At 45.2% G+C, this 15,481-nt stretch overlaps 1 protein-coding gene across 11 annotated transcripts in view; it reads right to left on the reverse strand.

The window, feature by feature from the left end:
• The window catches only part of CDIN1 (CDAN1 interacting nuclease 1), a 284,765-nt gene that overhangs the window by 65,574 nt on the left and 203,710 nt on the right, over window positions 1-15,481 (reverse strand). For 9 of the 11 annotated variants that reach the window (XM_083166845.1, XM_083166851.1, XM_083166854.1 and 6 more), the window contains one exon: window positions 5,063-5,840. The exons of the other annotated variants lie outside the window; for them this stretch is intronic. In XM_083166845.1, the coding sequence (XP_083022971.1) occupies window positions 5,648-5,840 (193 nt within the window). In that variant the 3' untranslated portion in view covers window positions 5,063-5,647. Of the gene's footprint in view, window positions 1-5,062; window positions 5,841-15,481 lie in introns of those variants that run through there. 11 annotated transcript variants of the gene reach the window in all.

Raw genomic sequence — 15,481 nt, forward strand, 5'->3', positions numbered from 1 at the left:
TAAATAAGGAAGGTATAATTAAGGGCTCGATAATAAACAAACCTGCTCTAGTTCCTCTCGTGGTTTCCACTTTCCTGCTATTGTTTCAGATATGGCTGGTACACAAAGAGCTGAATAGGTCAGCACAATAAATTATAGGAGAGATACATACAATAGTGTTCAAAAGAACTTCAGAAGTTCTATCTAAATATATCCGCGTAATATAAACAGATTGCGTAGGGCGGTTTCCAAGATTTCAGAAGGTACCGATCTAGAGTCGATTATAAATTGTCTATCGTTTTGTTTGTTATGGAAGATGTCTAATTCAATTCAATATCATTTCTTGTTCAGACATTCAATGCCGGGTCTGTAGAACCGTAGATTTGCAGCCATAACAGCCTTCGAGTAATTTTTTTACGGACGTCAATTTTTGTAATTTAAAAATAAAAAACATATTTAAAAATTCTCGATTAAACTCAAGCTGCAGAACCAGTTGGAGTATAATGTCGCAGATCCCCAAAGTTTCACCCCTGCTGTCCTCTAACTAGTCTTTCTCCAGGTCTTGGAACACTGCAAAATATAGAACGTCTTAAGCACCAAGGGGAATATTCAGACCTGGTCGCATGGCTGCCAGGCGATAATCGAACGACTCTGTGTGAGTAAATCCTGTTACTTTTATTTTTAATTGATGGCCGTTCGCCAGTTGGTTGACAGAAAGCTGGCATTTGTGGGTTGTAACCGGACATTTTCTGGGAGTGTCAGGAAAAACAAAGGCGTGGCCAGGTGGCATTTTCAGGGAGGGCTTGTGATGTCAGCTACGGCCTTGAACAGCCTATTTCTAATGGAGCCACCAAGTCCTGGGCTACATGCAGACTGCACACACTGCGGCTTGCAGCGCTATTTTTTCCCCCGCAAGCTTATTAAAGGTTTTTAATCTGGCTGGGCAGTGTATAGTGGGACGCTGCAAAGTAGGAGCCATGCGATCAGGACAGAATAACCCCCTAAGCGATAAATGTTGCTAACGATGAACATCCCTACTAAGCAAGATATCATCAGCAACACACAGCACCGTGTTCATTCAAACCTCATCTGGATTTGGATCCTGGAAAAGGGTCCAGTATAATTTCCGGGAGAGCCAACTTACCATTGAGTAGCAGGTGGACCCAGACAAGCGACCCTCACGATTGTGTCACTGAGGTAGTGTTCTGTACAGCGGTATCCGGATGACTAACAGAACATGTCTGCGCCGGCAGTGAATAGGTCGACACAAACAAAATGTTTGATGCATGGAAAGGTAAGACATGGTTTTCATGATTTTTTCCCTTTTTTTTTGGACTATCGTGTGTTATTGTCCACGTGCGCAGGTGTTGACACTGATACAAAAATACATGAAAAACTCCCATCGACCTTTTCATGTGTGAAATAGGTCGACATGGGTAAGGTTGACAGGGTCACAAGGTCGACACAAGGATTAGGTCGACAGTCAAAATGGCAGCATTAGTATTTCATGTTTTTTGTCACGAATGGCGAGACATTTGACATGGGACAGTGTGTCAGTATACTGCTGCACTCGCCACTGTAGTGGATGGCAGGGAATGAAATACCACCTGTTGGCGCAAAAACAAAAAAAAACATGAAAAACTCAAGACCTTTTCACTGTCGACCTTCACATTGTTGACCTAATGCTTGTGTTGACCTTCCTCATATCACCTATTTCAGGTGTCGACCCAACACACGTTGACCCTTGATAGGGTCAAAATAATGACCGTATCCTATTTTTGAGAGCTGAAATAGACTTAGGGGCCAATGTATTAAGCATGGTGAAGTGATAAAGTGGAAGGTAATAAAGCAGTGGCCAATTAGCACCGAATTGTCATTTTCAAACCTGGCCTGTAACTTGGCAGTTAAGAGCTGATTGGCTGCAGCGTTATCACCAGCCACTTTATCACTTCGCTTAGTAAATCTGCCCCTCGATTGGATGCTCAGTCATTGCCAAGAGCTGTCAAATGTGTTGTATTAAAGAAGATTCCTTGTATTAACTGTGCGGCTCCGACAGTGTCAGTATACTGGAACTCTAAGCATCAGCCATGTTCCAGATGGAAGGAAATCAACTACTCCACTGACGCAGTCTCCTCGCTGTATTTGCACTTGCTCGATTGACTGTGGACACTGAAAGCTACTAAACATTTTAGGGTACTTATGAGTTATCTGGGCGCCCGATTTTTTGATTGTATGCCTTAAGTTAAGGTATTCTGTGTCCCCTCGCGGGGCTCGCTACGCTCGCCACGCTTCGGGCTCGGTGGCTCGCTACGCTCGCCACAGGTTTATATCCAACTCCATGCCCACTTGGATAGTAGGGGTATGAAAAGGACCCCTTTTCCCATTGAATTCCATGTTAAAATGGACTCAGTCCATTTTAACATTGATTCCTATGGAAAAATCGGGTCATCGCATCGCATCCGATGGTCGCATGCAATGCGATGCGATGTGCCCGATCCGACCCGATTTAGAAATCGGGCGCCCAGATAACTCACAAGTACCCATTTTAGTGCTGACAATCTCCTTGGCAGACACCCGCGTATTTGTGTTGCTGCAGGGCAGATCGTGTGTTTCAGTACACACTGCTACTTCCTACCACAAGAAACCAAATGCTATAAAACACAACACAGGATGTCACCTGTCCCTGCATTCATGATCTCCCTGTAATCACACACTATGGTAGCTACACTTTCAAATGACATTACTATGTAACTACAAATACAGCCAGCAATATGGTACCCCACAGAATGACGGTAAAGGGTGGAGGCCACAGGCATGATGCAAGTGCTATCTCAGGCTATTGGTCGCATATCTGTGATTATTATAATCAGTGGCTGCTCCAGAGGCGGAGCTGCAACACAATTAAAAATTCAAATAGGGGAGCCACGCCCACTGCCAGTGAGTCAGCTTGGAATGGCAGTTGGTGGCAGGGGTGTGGCTCCCCGATCTGAATTTTTAACTGTGCTGCAGTCCCTCCTCTGGAGCCCCCACTGATTACAATGGATTGAGAATTATAACCTGTATAGGATTACCTGCTTTGGGAATAAAATGATTACAAAATGAAAAAAGTTTTATCTATCCAAATAGAAACAGGGACAATGCAACGAAAGTTTCTGGTAAAAGGCAGCCAATTGATGTGTACAAAGAGGTGCCAGCTTTCTACTGAAAGCGCTGACTAGAAGCACTTTATAGGGGCGTCAGCCAAATCAATACAGGACCCTAGAACCCCACGATCTGTTAAAACGCCCATGAGAAGCGAGAGGACGCGATCACTTATACTGCATTTGGTGAAAGTGTTCCCTGCTTCTGCATGTAGCATACAAATCCCCGGCAGATGTCTTATGGGGGACGCACCCTCCAAATTCTGTATCCGCCTGTCCATTGCAGAGCAACAAAAACCATGCTGGATGTGCACCAAACTCCAAATGAGGCCCATTATATGACCTTTCAAGTGTTTACCTTTTTCATGTTGACCTTTTGACCCCGTTGACCTATTGCATGTCGAGATTTTGACCCTGTTGACCTAATGCATTTCAACCTTTTGGGGTAGACTTACAGGCTGTCTATCTAGACACCTTAGATCTATCAACTGGAACCATGTCTGGGGTAGGGCTGGCCATCGACCAATTGATTCAAAATCATCGATGGTTTATGACCGATGTAAAATAGTTTTGCCGTAGATGGGGAGAACCAGGGGTTGGGATCGTTTGGTCTACAGCAAGTTGGTCAACAAGCATTGGGTTGACATGGGACAAGGTCGACATGGGTCTAGGTGGACAGGTCAATAGGTTGACACAAGCATTAGGTCGACAGTTAAAAGGTCGACATGGGGTTTTAAAAAAAATGTACCCGAATGTCGACATGGACACAGTTTCCAGTGCACCGCATCGCTCGCTATGTGCTCGGCAGACTATTTTATTCTCCCATTATGCCCTAGTGGATGTTAGGGCATGAAATACCACCTGTCGGCACATGTCGGCTCAAAAAACAGCGGAAAACCACATGTCGACCTTTTGGCTGTCGACACAGACACTGTCGACCTAAACCCATGTCGACCTTAAACCATGTCGACCCAATGCTTGTCGACCAACTTGCTGTAGACCCAATGACCGTATCCCAAGAACCATCAATGTCAAAGCATAACCGAATATACACAATTTTTTTCGGTACTTATGTATTATCTGGGCTGCCGATTTTTTGATTGTATGCCTTAACTTAAGGCATACAATCAGATGCGATGACCCGATTTTTCCATAGGATTCAATGTTAAAATGGACTGAGTCCATTTTAACATGGAATTCAATGGGAAAAAGGGTCCTTTTCATACCCCTACTATCCAAGTGGGCATGAAGTTGGATATAAACCTGTGGCGAGCGTAGCGAGCGAAGCGAGCCCCGCGAGGGGACGGTATTCTGTCCCCTCTCGCGGGGCACGCTACGCTCGCCACGCTTCGGGCTCGGTGGCTCGCTACGCTCGCCACAGGTTTATATCCAACTCCATGCCCACTTGGATAGTAGGGGTATGAAAAGGACCCTTTTTCCCATTGAATTCCATGTTAAAATGGACTCAGTCCATTTTAACATAGAATCCTATGGAAAAATCGGGTGCATCGCATCGCATGCGATGGACCCGATTTCAAAATCGGCAGCCCAGTTAGTACATAAGTACCTTTTTTTCCTATCCAAGGGGCTAGCACAGCTCCACACCTGACACCCGTAAAGTTCCGCCCCCAGGTTCTGATTCGCAAACGGGCAAATCAGTCAAATAAAGGGATGGCCATCGAAGTTAAAACCCTTGATGGTCATACAACAAATAGTTACCATTGATGGCGGTTTGTACTATCACCGTCGATGACCATCCCTAGCATTTCAAGAAGACAATTAAAAAAAAAAAAAAAACAGACAAAAGTAGAACTTGCAACGGAAACTCACACTCAGTATGACTGACAGGCCGCCCTTGCAGCTGACAGAGGAGGCAGCAGCAGAAGCCCAATTCAGAGTGAGGAGTCTAATTACAATAATTTATTTCAGAGAAAATCAAAGAATTGTGATTGAAAAATGCTTTATTTGCAAATGCTACAACATTATCATTAATTAGCTTTTAAGCTGCGAGATTGAGCAACGCCTTTCATATCTGACAGTAATGCATCTGTAATATTACCGGCATCTGCAAAGTATCATAAGCAAATATAAACCTGCTAATTGCAAAGCTGCTAATTACTGTACATTTCTCGCTGTGCTGCAAGACACGGTAACAGCATAATAATGACTGATTACTGTCCTCACCTTCCCTGCGCCGGGAATGACACCTAATACGCAAGTCAGGTCTTCTGCGAATATATCTGGGGAGATATTAATGGCAAGGGCGTCAGGAGTGCACCGGTTTCCTCTGGACTGTAGGTAAAAGGGCGCAGGCAGGCGGAAGGAAGGCCAGTGTGTATGTCCGCAGAGCATCTGCAGAAGCAAAGGTGTTTCAGAGAGTGCGTGGGCTTTGGGCTGGAGCGCAGGGCAGGAGGGCGGCTGGAAAAGGAAGGTAAACAGATTGTCTGAGTGTTTGTATGAGAAGGCAGCTCTGTGACTTCGTACTGTGGTTCATCTGGAGTTCATCATTTGGGGCTCGCATGGAAATATTACACTGCTTCCTGGCTCTTCTCCGTCTCGCAGCCTTCAGCGCGTCGGCCCTGCTCATCTTCCAGCGCCAGGCAGTTACGCAGAGTTACTATATCACGGGGAAACTCTTCTTTCAGTAGGATGCCGCGGTCACGGTGACAGTCCAGCTCCTCGATAAAGCCGTACCAGTAAATCACCAGGCCAGGCCCAAATCTGAATGACACACGTATGGTTAGACAGAAATCAGCGGTAATGACTGCAATACGAAAGATGACATAAATAACGAGGGGAAAATAAATCAGGAACCCTCCTAAAAAAACAACACACATAGTAGAACATTTGCCCATAGAAAAGGAGCTTGGTTTGGGGCCGGCGGTCAACCGGTGTAACTTTGGGTCTCTTTCTCTGCAGTTTTATTTTAAAAACAAAGTATATATGAGATGTACATATCAATATCCTTATCCATTTGTTACACTAGACTTGGCCGTCTGCCTCGGACTGCCTACCCATTCCTCCCACTTTCAGATGGAGAGATCCCTCGGGTAGCCTCAGGAAACAGCCCCCTGAACTATTTGGCCCAGGAGGAAGTTCAGACCTTCAGCCTCGGGTTCATAAACAAGTAATCACCATCAATCAGAGAAACAACGCTACACATCACCCGCACCTCACTTATACAAACACGCATGGGGGATGTTTTCACTGGCCTCTCTCCCCTACTGAGAACACTTACAGAATGGACTACTGCGGCCATCTCTAGGGCTCCGGCACAGATTGCTCATTTGCAATATTAAGTTTAAAGTGGAACCATAAATTAGGATTGATTGACTAGGAACAATGTATTTAGAGGTCACGGGAAAAGGGGTTTACATAGTTACGTGCAAGGCCTGTATTTTCATTTAATTCTATTATGAAATATTGAAACATTATTATTATTATTACCAGTTATTTATATAGTGCACTCATATTCCGTAGCGCTTTGCAGAGTATAGTTGAACACACATCACATCAGTCCCTGCCCCAGTGGAGCTTACAATCTATATTCCCTACCACATGTACACACACACACAGACATTATAGGGTTATGTTTGTTGGGAGCCTATTAACCTACCAGTATATTTTTGGGTCGTAGGAGGAAATCCATGCAAGCATGGGGAGAATATACAAACTCCACACATGGTAGGAATGGAACCCATGACCTCAGCGCTGTGAGGCAGTATGCTAACCATTACACCGTCCTTGCTGCCCTGTACTATAGGCTAATTGTGTAATAATGTTTACACTACATTATTTATGCCAGATACGGTCAGGATGCTGGTGTTCATTATACCAATGCCGGCATATCGACTGCCATTACCAAACTTTGACATATCAGGATGCTGACACCAGAATACTGACAGCCCAGACCTAAGTATGCCGGAGTGGGTTAGGGTCAAGCTGGGGGGGGGGGGGGGGGGGTTAGTTCAGGCACCACTGGGGTGACTAAGTGTTAGGCTGCAAGGTGAGAAAGGTTAGGGTAAGGCTGTGGGGAGAGGGGGGGTGGTCACTAGTTTGAAAGGGTAGAGTGAGGCTGCAGTGGGGGAGGCTAGGCTACGAGGCAGGAAAGGTTAGTGTTAGACTGCGGAGGGGGAGGAGATTGGCCACTAGTGGAAAGGGATAGGATGACAATGCAGTGGGGGAGGATTAGCTGCACTGGATTAGTTTACACTGCAAGGGAGGGGCACTAGTGGGAAGGGTTAGGATGCAGTGGGGGAGGGTAAAATCTGCTGGAATGGTGGATTCATTTACTTCCGGAGCCCAGTGGTATTCCCCCATATCGGGATGCCGGAGGTCAGTGTTTTGAAATACACAGGTTGGCACAGTGGTTAGCATTACCGCTTAACAGAACTGAACTTGAAGGTGGGTTTGATTTTCCACCAAGACCGCATCTGAGTAGACTTTATCTGTTCTTCGCGTATTTGCGTATTTTGGGTACGCCAGTTTCCTCACACAATCCAAAAATCTACTGGTGGGTCAAATGGCTTATGACAAACACATCAATCCTAGGTCAAGGACTGATGTATCTAATATATATATATATATGCACTATACATACAATTAATAATAAGGAATAAAGTACAAACATCACAGATGCGTTTTTGTGATCCGGATACATTTCAGAAATTGACAGTTGATGGCTTGGGATACATACAGTGTCAGTAAGTGGTGAAGATACATTGCAGCGTTGCAGGATGAGCCAGCATCCACCTAGTGGCACATACTACGTGTAGCCAGACTCAGCCTCATCACTAGGAGCTGTCCCCCAGCTCAGCCTCAGCCATCCCTGGGTTCACCAGGTGATTTACGAGAGTCTGCTAGGGGATCCTGCCAAAGAAAACACTGCGGGGGAAGATGCCTGTTACAATGTGAACCGTTGAGTTCACTGCAATGTCATGTAACAGTTTATACCTGGATTTACGGTGGGGCTTTCAGCAGCGAGGAAGTCACATTTCATAGCAATACAGTACTCTGTCTTTTTACACTAATCACAAGTTAAACAACCTCAAACTCAGGCTGCCCAAAGGTTAACCCATTCCATGCCTGTCATAAGGAACGATTTCCTAGAATGTCATTTGAAACTGTGTAGTACATGCAGTTACTCTATAGATATTTTGACCTGTGGCAATTTATAGCATAACTCCCAACCGTCCCGATTTATGCGGGACAGTCCTATTTTGAAGGGACTGTCCAGCTGTCTCACCCGCGGGAAGCAGTGAGAGGCTACTTGAGTGACCCCCGTGAATAGAGGAACTGCTGACAAGAACAGCCCTGGGCATGCCCTAGCAGCAATAAAAATGGGGGGCGTGGCTCACGGGCGAGGCATTGCTGTGAGGCCACACCCCCTTTAACCACAGGTCACATCCTTTTCTTGAAACACTAGTTATTTTACAGCTTTGGGGAGTGCATCCTTTTTATGCCGTTTTATTGCACATGGAAAAGAGCAGCACTTTAACTTATCGGTCTGTACTGGAAGCTCTATGCTACTGTGGCTCCTTACATAGAATTATATAAGTTGAGAGTTCCACTGAGCACTTTGGAGACCTGTCCAAACGCATCACTCCCAGCAATATCCAAGGCACAGTCCTGAACTAAGGGCCTTGTCCCACCCTCCCAGTCTGGGGGCTACTGGGCAGTAGGGAAGCTCAGTCTGTAGAAACAGCAAATAATATGTGTGTGTGTGGGGGGGGGGGGGGGGGGAGGGGGGGGAGTGGCCATCCAATCAATGATGTGGCCACACCCACTTTGACATCTTCCCCAGATCCAGTCATGCCAATCTGTTGGGAAGTATGACAAAATGCTGTGGTCACCGTTCTTACTTTAAATTAAAAAAAAAAAAAAAATGTTTAATCGATTAAGGCATCCTCATCATTTTACTCATAGAAATGACTAATTGGAGCAAGCACATGTGTAACTCCATCTGTCTCACAGAGATATTGGTTTGCTATAATAATTAAATTGAAAGCTAATAAAATATCTCAATCTACAGAGTTAAATGTTTGATTGTTCTATTGATCATCTAGGACACAGATAAGAACAGCACATGAGACCACAACCTACTGTAGTTACAACAGCTTATAAAAGGTCTACAACAAATAACAATGTGATAGATAAGAAGAAACAATTTTGGCTTTGAATTTGAGAATCTCACCAAACACAAGGGAGGAAACCAGTAAGAAACGAAACGTTAAACAATAAATATGTGTGTAAAAGAGACAGCGTGATAAATCCGTACCACATTTAGTATGTCCCAGAAGCCAACACGGACCATAAAAACCTTTCTCTAACGGCATCCTTCATTCGACCAGGCCTAGAGCAGCTGGAGTTAGAAAACGACTTCCTTTTCAACTTTAAATGGTCATTTGCACCATGACCCAATGATACGTAATGTACAGGAAACATAATGCAGCTGATACGACATATAAAAAAATATATTATTTTATTAATGTTTCATTAGAGGATGAACTGCATCGTCCTTGCACTGAATGTGAGGGCAGCTGCAATCACAAGGTGCTGTGCTGCTTCTAGCACAGTGTGGCCTGTATTGCAGCACTGAAATATAGACCGGGAATGTGCTAGAAGTAACGCGGCAGAAAGCGACACCATAGGTAGAGAAGATGAAAGAGCATGGGTTTTGGAAGACGCACGGTGCTAGACTGAATACCACTTTATCTTCGCTTGCATATAAAATGTGGCTCAGTCATAGGACAATCCCTTATGGAGTAACAATTCCAAAGCTCAAGGTGTTTATGGTGTACAATGGGCTAGCTACGAGTTAGGCTGCCTTTCTTGTCTGTGCCAAGATCCATCAGTACAGATGAAGTATGGAGTCGTTCTGCCCGGTTGGCTCATCTGCCAGCGCACAAGAAGTACTGTATTGTTCTATGATTTATCAATGCCAAGTTAAAAACCAAAACGGAAAGTCACAATGGTTAATCATACACAGAAGGGACTAGAGTTGGGTGATTTCCATGATGGAGTATCATTAATCTACACAAAGGCTATTGGCGGTGGCCAGACACTTAGAATTCACTACTTGAATATAGGAAATAGAAAGTTATTCCGCTGTAGGGTGGCTCCGTATAGAAGACGTGGTGATCTTACAAGTAACTTATTGGGCACCTAAATCACCTGGTCTTGTGGATCCGAGAGTAGTAAAAGAGAACCACAAAATGTATCCAGAGCACAATGTGATTATGGGAATAAATCCTTCCCAGCTGCCAATTATTATGTTTAACCCTATATAAGCGGCTCCCAGGGACGAACTGTTGAGTTGTAGAAATACCGGACAGGTCCGTAGGTCCAGAGCAGCCACACAAAGCTCCGCAAGCTCGTGACTGTCACTATGATAAATCGTACATACATTCTGAGACTGCACACATGAGGGTGATGAAAGGAGGTGCACATGTGAGACGAAGGCTACCCAGAGGCATGCTTGGGAAAGTTCACAGTCTAAATCAGGGGTGACATTTTTTTTCTTTTGTGGAGTGACACATTAAGAAAACGACTGGATGTCTACAACATTTTCTATCAGTCAGCGTCCCAGCAATTCACTAGGGGTTCTCGGTGGAGTAATCATATTTAAAGTAAACCTAAAATAAAAACAATATCTGTATATAAATATTCTCCGAGGGGAGAAGTGTCATCCGTTCTCCCCTGAACCGCTCCCGTCAGCTTCCCGTGCGGCAGGATTGCATACGATACACAGTATAGAGTCCTTCTGCATACGATGTATCGCATGCTATACCAGCATGGCAGCTTGATGGCAGCCCTTGCGATCTCCGGCTCTGATATACATATGGTCGCGCATCGGAATCGGAGCTTGAAACGCATGCGATTTGACACGTGTCAGAATCGGATGAAAAGGGCCCAAATCGCACTAGTGTACGGGCACCTAAAGCCAACTGTGCGTAATTATAAAAGGTAAAAGAGCCGGAGGGAGAGGAGGTAGATCTGAATGCAGGGAGGGGCGAGGCACTGTACAGCGTAATGATGGCTTTATAACAAAGGCTACGAGAAAAGAAAAGAAATATTAGTGTTGGTGTAAATTACCTTTGTAAAAGTCTAATCCCAAACTAAACCAAGCAATGACTATAGAATGTAAGCTCTCACGAGCAGGGCCCTCTCTCCTGATGCGCTTTTCTTAGTGTGTATATCTATATACTTCCAAAAGAGAAGGCACTCAGAGACTGTTTGATAAGCAAAAATGTTCCTGTATTAAAGATTAAGTACTTTCAGTAGCGTACTCCCGTCCTCAGAACCCCCTACAGCTCTATCCATCAGTACAGATGTGCCTTCTCTTTTAGAAGTATATGTACAGTACTGATGTGGCACCGGAGCAGATGAGGATTCAGAGTGCCGGCATAAGAAGATATGGTACTTGTGTAAGTGTAATATCTGGGCACCCGATTTTTTCATTGTATTGCATCGCATTGCATGCAATATAGTGGCATACAATTCATGCGATGCGATTTTTCATTGTAAAGACTTGATTTTTAATTGTATAGTCACCCATGGGTGATTTCATACCCCTACTATCCAACTACGCATGGAGTTGATTTTATATAGTGTGGCGAGCGCAGCGAGGGGACGCAGAATACATGTAAAGTAATCCGCGGGGCTCGCCACGCTTCGGGCTCGGTGGCTCGCTGCGCTCGCCACACTATATAAAATCAACTCCATGTGTAGTTGGATAGTGGGGGTATGAAATCACCCATGGGTGACTATACAATTAAAAATCGGGTCTTTGCAATGAAAAATCGCATCGCATGCCTTAAGTAGTGGCATGCAATGAAAAAATCGGGCGCTCAGATAATACACAAGTATCATATATATATATATATATATATATATATATATATGGTCACCTTAATAACTGTCATTAATTGTTTGCTCATTTATGTATTTTTAGGAGCTGCGGAACCCTTGGGGCCCCATATAAATAAATGATAGATGATATTGATAATAATATATGAAATAATATCATAATATATATTATATAATACTACATGTTCTATAATAGGGTTTGGGTCATTGAGTAGACTCCTATAAGGATGACATGCATTGGGTCGACCGCTGAAGGTCAACATGGCTAAAGTCGACAGGGTTGGAAGGCTGACATAAGTATTAGGTCAACAATGGAAGGGTCGACAGTCAAAAGATCAAAAAATAGTTTTTAACGTTTTTTGTCCAGAATGTCGATCTAGTCCACATGGACACCATCAAAGTGTACCGTGGTACTCGCCATGCTTCGGGCACGGTGCCTCTCGGCACACTATTCTGTTCTCCCTCCACACCATAGTGGACGGTAGGGACGGTAGGGCATAAAATACTGCATGTCAGCACGTCGGGCCAACAAACCCCCAAAAAAGTTGTGAAAAACTTATGTTGAGCTTTTCACTGTCGACCTAATGGATGTGTCGACCATCCAACCCTGTCGACCTATTTCAGGTATCGACCCAATGCATGTCGACCTAATGGAAGGGAATCACATTGAAGCATCTCTCTCAGATCCGGTCTGCTCCATCCAACTTAGCCAAGCAGCCTCACTTCTCTCTCCGTACCATGTATCAGCGCAGCTCAATCCCTGGGTTTCCCAGTGCAGGCCAAACGCACGCTGCTGGATTTTACTGCAGGTGCCAGCAGAGCAGCATCAAAACACCTGCTCCGCTATAAAGAGGCGGGTGCCGGGGCGTCAGGTGTAAGAGGAGCCGGAGCGACTGGAGTGTCAGGCGCAAGTCATTAGCTCTCAAACGGCTCCTGCTCTTAAACACCTCTTAATTTACGCACAAATTACACGGTGTGCATTTTAAGCCGCAGCTTGATTACAGACTGTTAGGCTGCATGACAAATAGTTTGCAGGCAGTCTCGCCATGTGCCTGTTTTCACTTTCTAAGGCATTGTGCCGGAGGAATGTGAAAAAGCCACTGATACAATACCGGAGTGGGATGAAGTATGCTTTGATTATACCTTCACAGAAGAATTTCCTGGTGCACACTGCTTCTCTGAAAAGATGCCTAGCGCAGACTTGGCAACAACGCTGCTCTTTTGTCTACGTGAAGAAATGTTTTCCACAGATGAAAAGGAGAAATTAGAAGAGAGAAGGGAGGGGGAAAAAGCCTGTACTCTTCCTCTTAAGAATGTTTACAACACGCTCTGAATAATATTCATCTTGTGGCGTGGATCACCTGGGATATCGAGTAACCTTGTTAAGAAGCCAGGCATTGTTCCCGTAGTATTAAGCGCAACTCCTTATTAAGTAACGGTATAATTTCAGGACGCAGGCCGTCTGAAGCATTTCCCATTATTTCCAAATTCCTGCGCTTGTAAATCCAACATGAAGCCTGCAAAAGTACAGTCAACGTATCTACAACACACCCCACAAATAACTTAAGTACTATACCAGGGGTGTGCAAACTTTTTGCGATGAGGGCCAGATATGGTGAAGTGTAAATGTGTGAGGGCCAACCATTCATCCTGACATTTTTTGAATCATTAATCACATCAGATTGGTCCCCCATTCTGCCCCATTCACTGCATGTTCCCCGCTCTACACCCATTCACTGTCCCCCAGCCTTCCCCGCTTCTCTTAATGTCCGTCAGTGCCTCCATTCATTTTATGTCCCCAAGCCTGACCCTCCTTCATATTATGACTCCCATTCACTATATACCCCACTCTGCCCCCATTTACTGTATGTCCCCCAGCCTGCCCCTGCTCCCCCTTCTCTGAATGGCCATCACTGCCTCCATTCACTGTATGTCCCCCAGCCTAACCCTCCTTCACTGTATGTCCCCCACTCTGCCCCCTCCCTTCTCTGTATGTTTCCCAGACCCTTGTGTGAGCCAGAGGGCGGAGAGGCAAAGCTGGTTACTGCAAGGACAGGAGATGCTTGGGCTCCCTCTGCTGCCCTCCTCCGGTCTGCATCTTACAGGAGCAAGCTTCCCCCTTGCTGCCCCCCTCCCCAAACACTGCTGTCACTGTGATTGTGGAGTAGGGTGATATATACGATTGCAGCAGCAGGGGTAGGATGCCAAACACATCTGACTGTCGGTCGGCACCTCCTCACTGCAGCAGACAGCAAGGTACTGAAAAGGCGTGCTCGCCGGGGCCTCATCTTTAGTGTCCTGTGCTTCCCACATCTGATGCTCTGCCCGCTTCCAGCTGGAGGCTGCGGGCCAATTGAAATGACAGCACGGGCCGCAATTGGCCCCCGGGCCTGACTTTGGACATGCCTGCACTATACACATTAGACCAGGGGTGGCTGAACCGGTCCTCCAGATCTCCAACGGTCCACGTTTTTCAAATCACCTAGCTGGTGTACAGCTGTAGTCATTACTAACTGTCACATGTCCCAGGTCACCTAGCTGGTGTACAGCTGTAGTCATTACTAACTGTCACATGTCCCAGATCACCTAGCTGGTGCACAGCTGCAGTCATTACTAACTGTCACATGTCCCAGATCACCAGCTGCAGTCATTACTAACTGTCACATGTCCCAGATCACCTAGCTGGTGCACAGCTGCAGTCATTACTAACTGTCACATGTCCCAGATCACCTAGCTGGTGCAAGCTGCAGTCATTACTAACTGTCAAACCTGCTGCATTCATTCCTACTATAAATCCACAGGTTGCCTGAGACACATGAACCGTTGGTAGATCTTGAGGACAGGTTTGGCCACCCCTGGTCTAGACAATACACTCCACGAGGGATATCATTTACGATATAGGCGGAGCTCCCGGCAAACGATATAGCACACACACCAACTGTTACTTTTTAGCTGGTACAGTACCATTTTTTTATGGCCTGTACCAGTTTTACCCTTTCCGAATATGTACTTATTTCCTCCCTTGGAAGGTATGAAATAGCACATTCACACTGAACAATATTGTTCAGTGATGTCACAGGGACCCCAATGTGAACATGCGGTCGTTAACGATAAAGTCAGCATTGACCTGCATGTACAGACCACAGTAAATATCGTTAATGAGCCGCTAGAGTGGGCACAGTTAATAATATTGAGCATACACACGGTATGAACGATATATCGTTATCACTATATCGTCTAGTGCGTATGAGGCTTTACTTTGTGGACAGTAACACGAAAACGTCTACATGAAACATCAATGGACAACATAGCGGCGATCTTATGAAAAGCTGGTGCATAAGAACCAAGGAACTGTAACCCACGGCAACCCAACATTGATTGTTTTCGAAACAAGTTGCTATGGATTACAAACACCTATTTCCTGTTCACTTTCAAGTCATTTTGCATCGCTCTGTGGGAAGCTCCGCAACTCACTCCAGGAGCTTCAAGGATGA

This window comes from Crinia signifera, chromosome 12, assembly GCF_055691185.1.
Source record: "Crinia signifera chromosome 12, ASM5569118v1, whole genome shotgun sequence".
Lineage (NCBI taxonomy): Eukaryota > Metazoa > Chordata > Amphibia > Anura > Myobatrachidae > Crinia > Crinia signifera.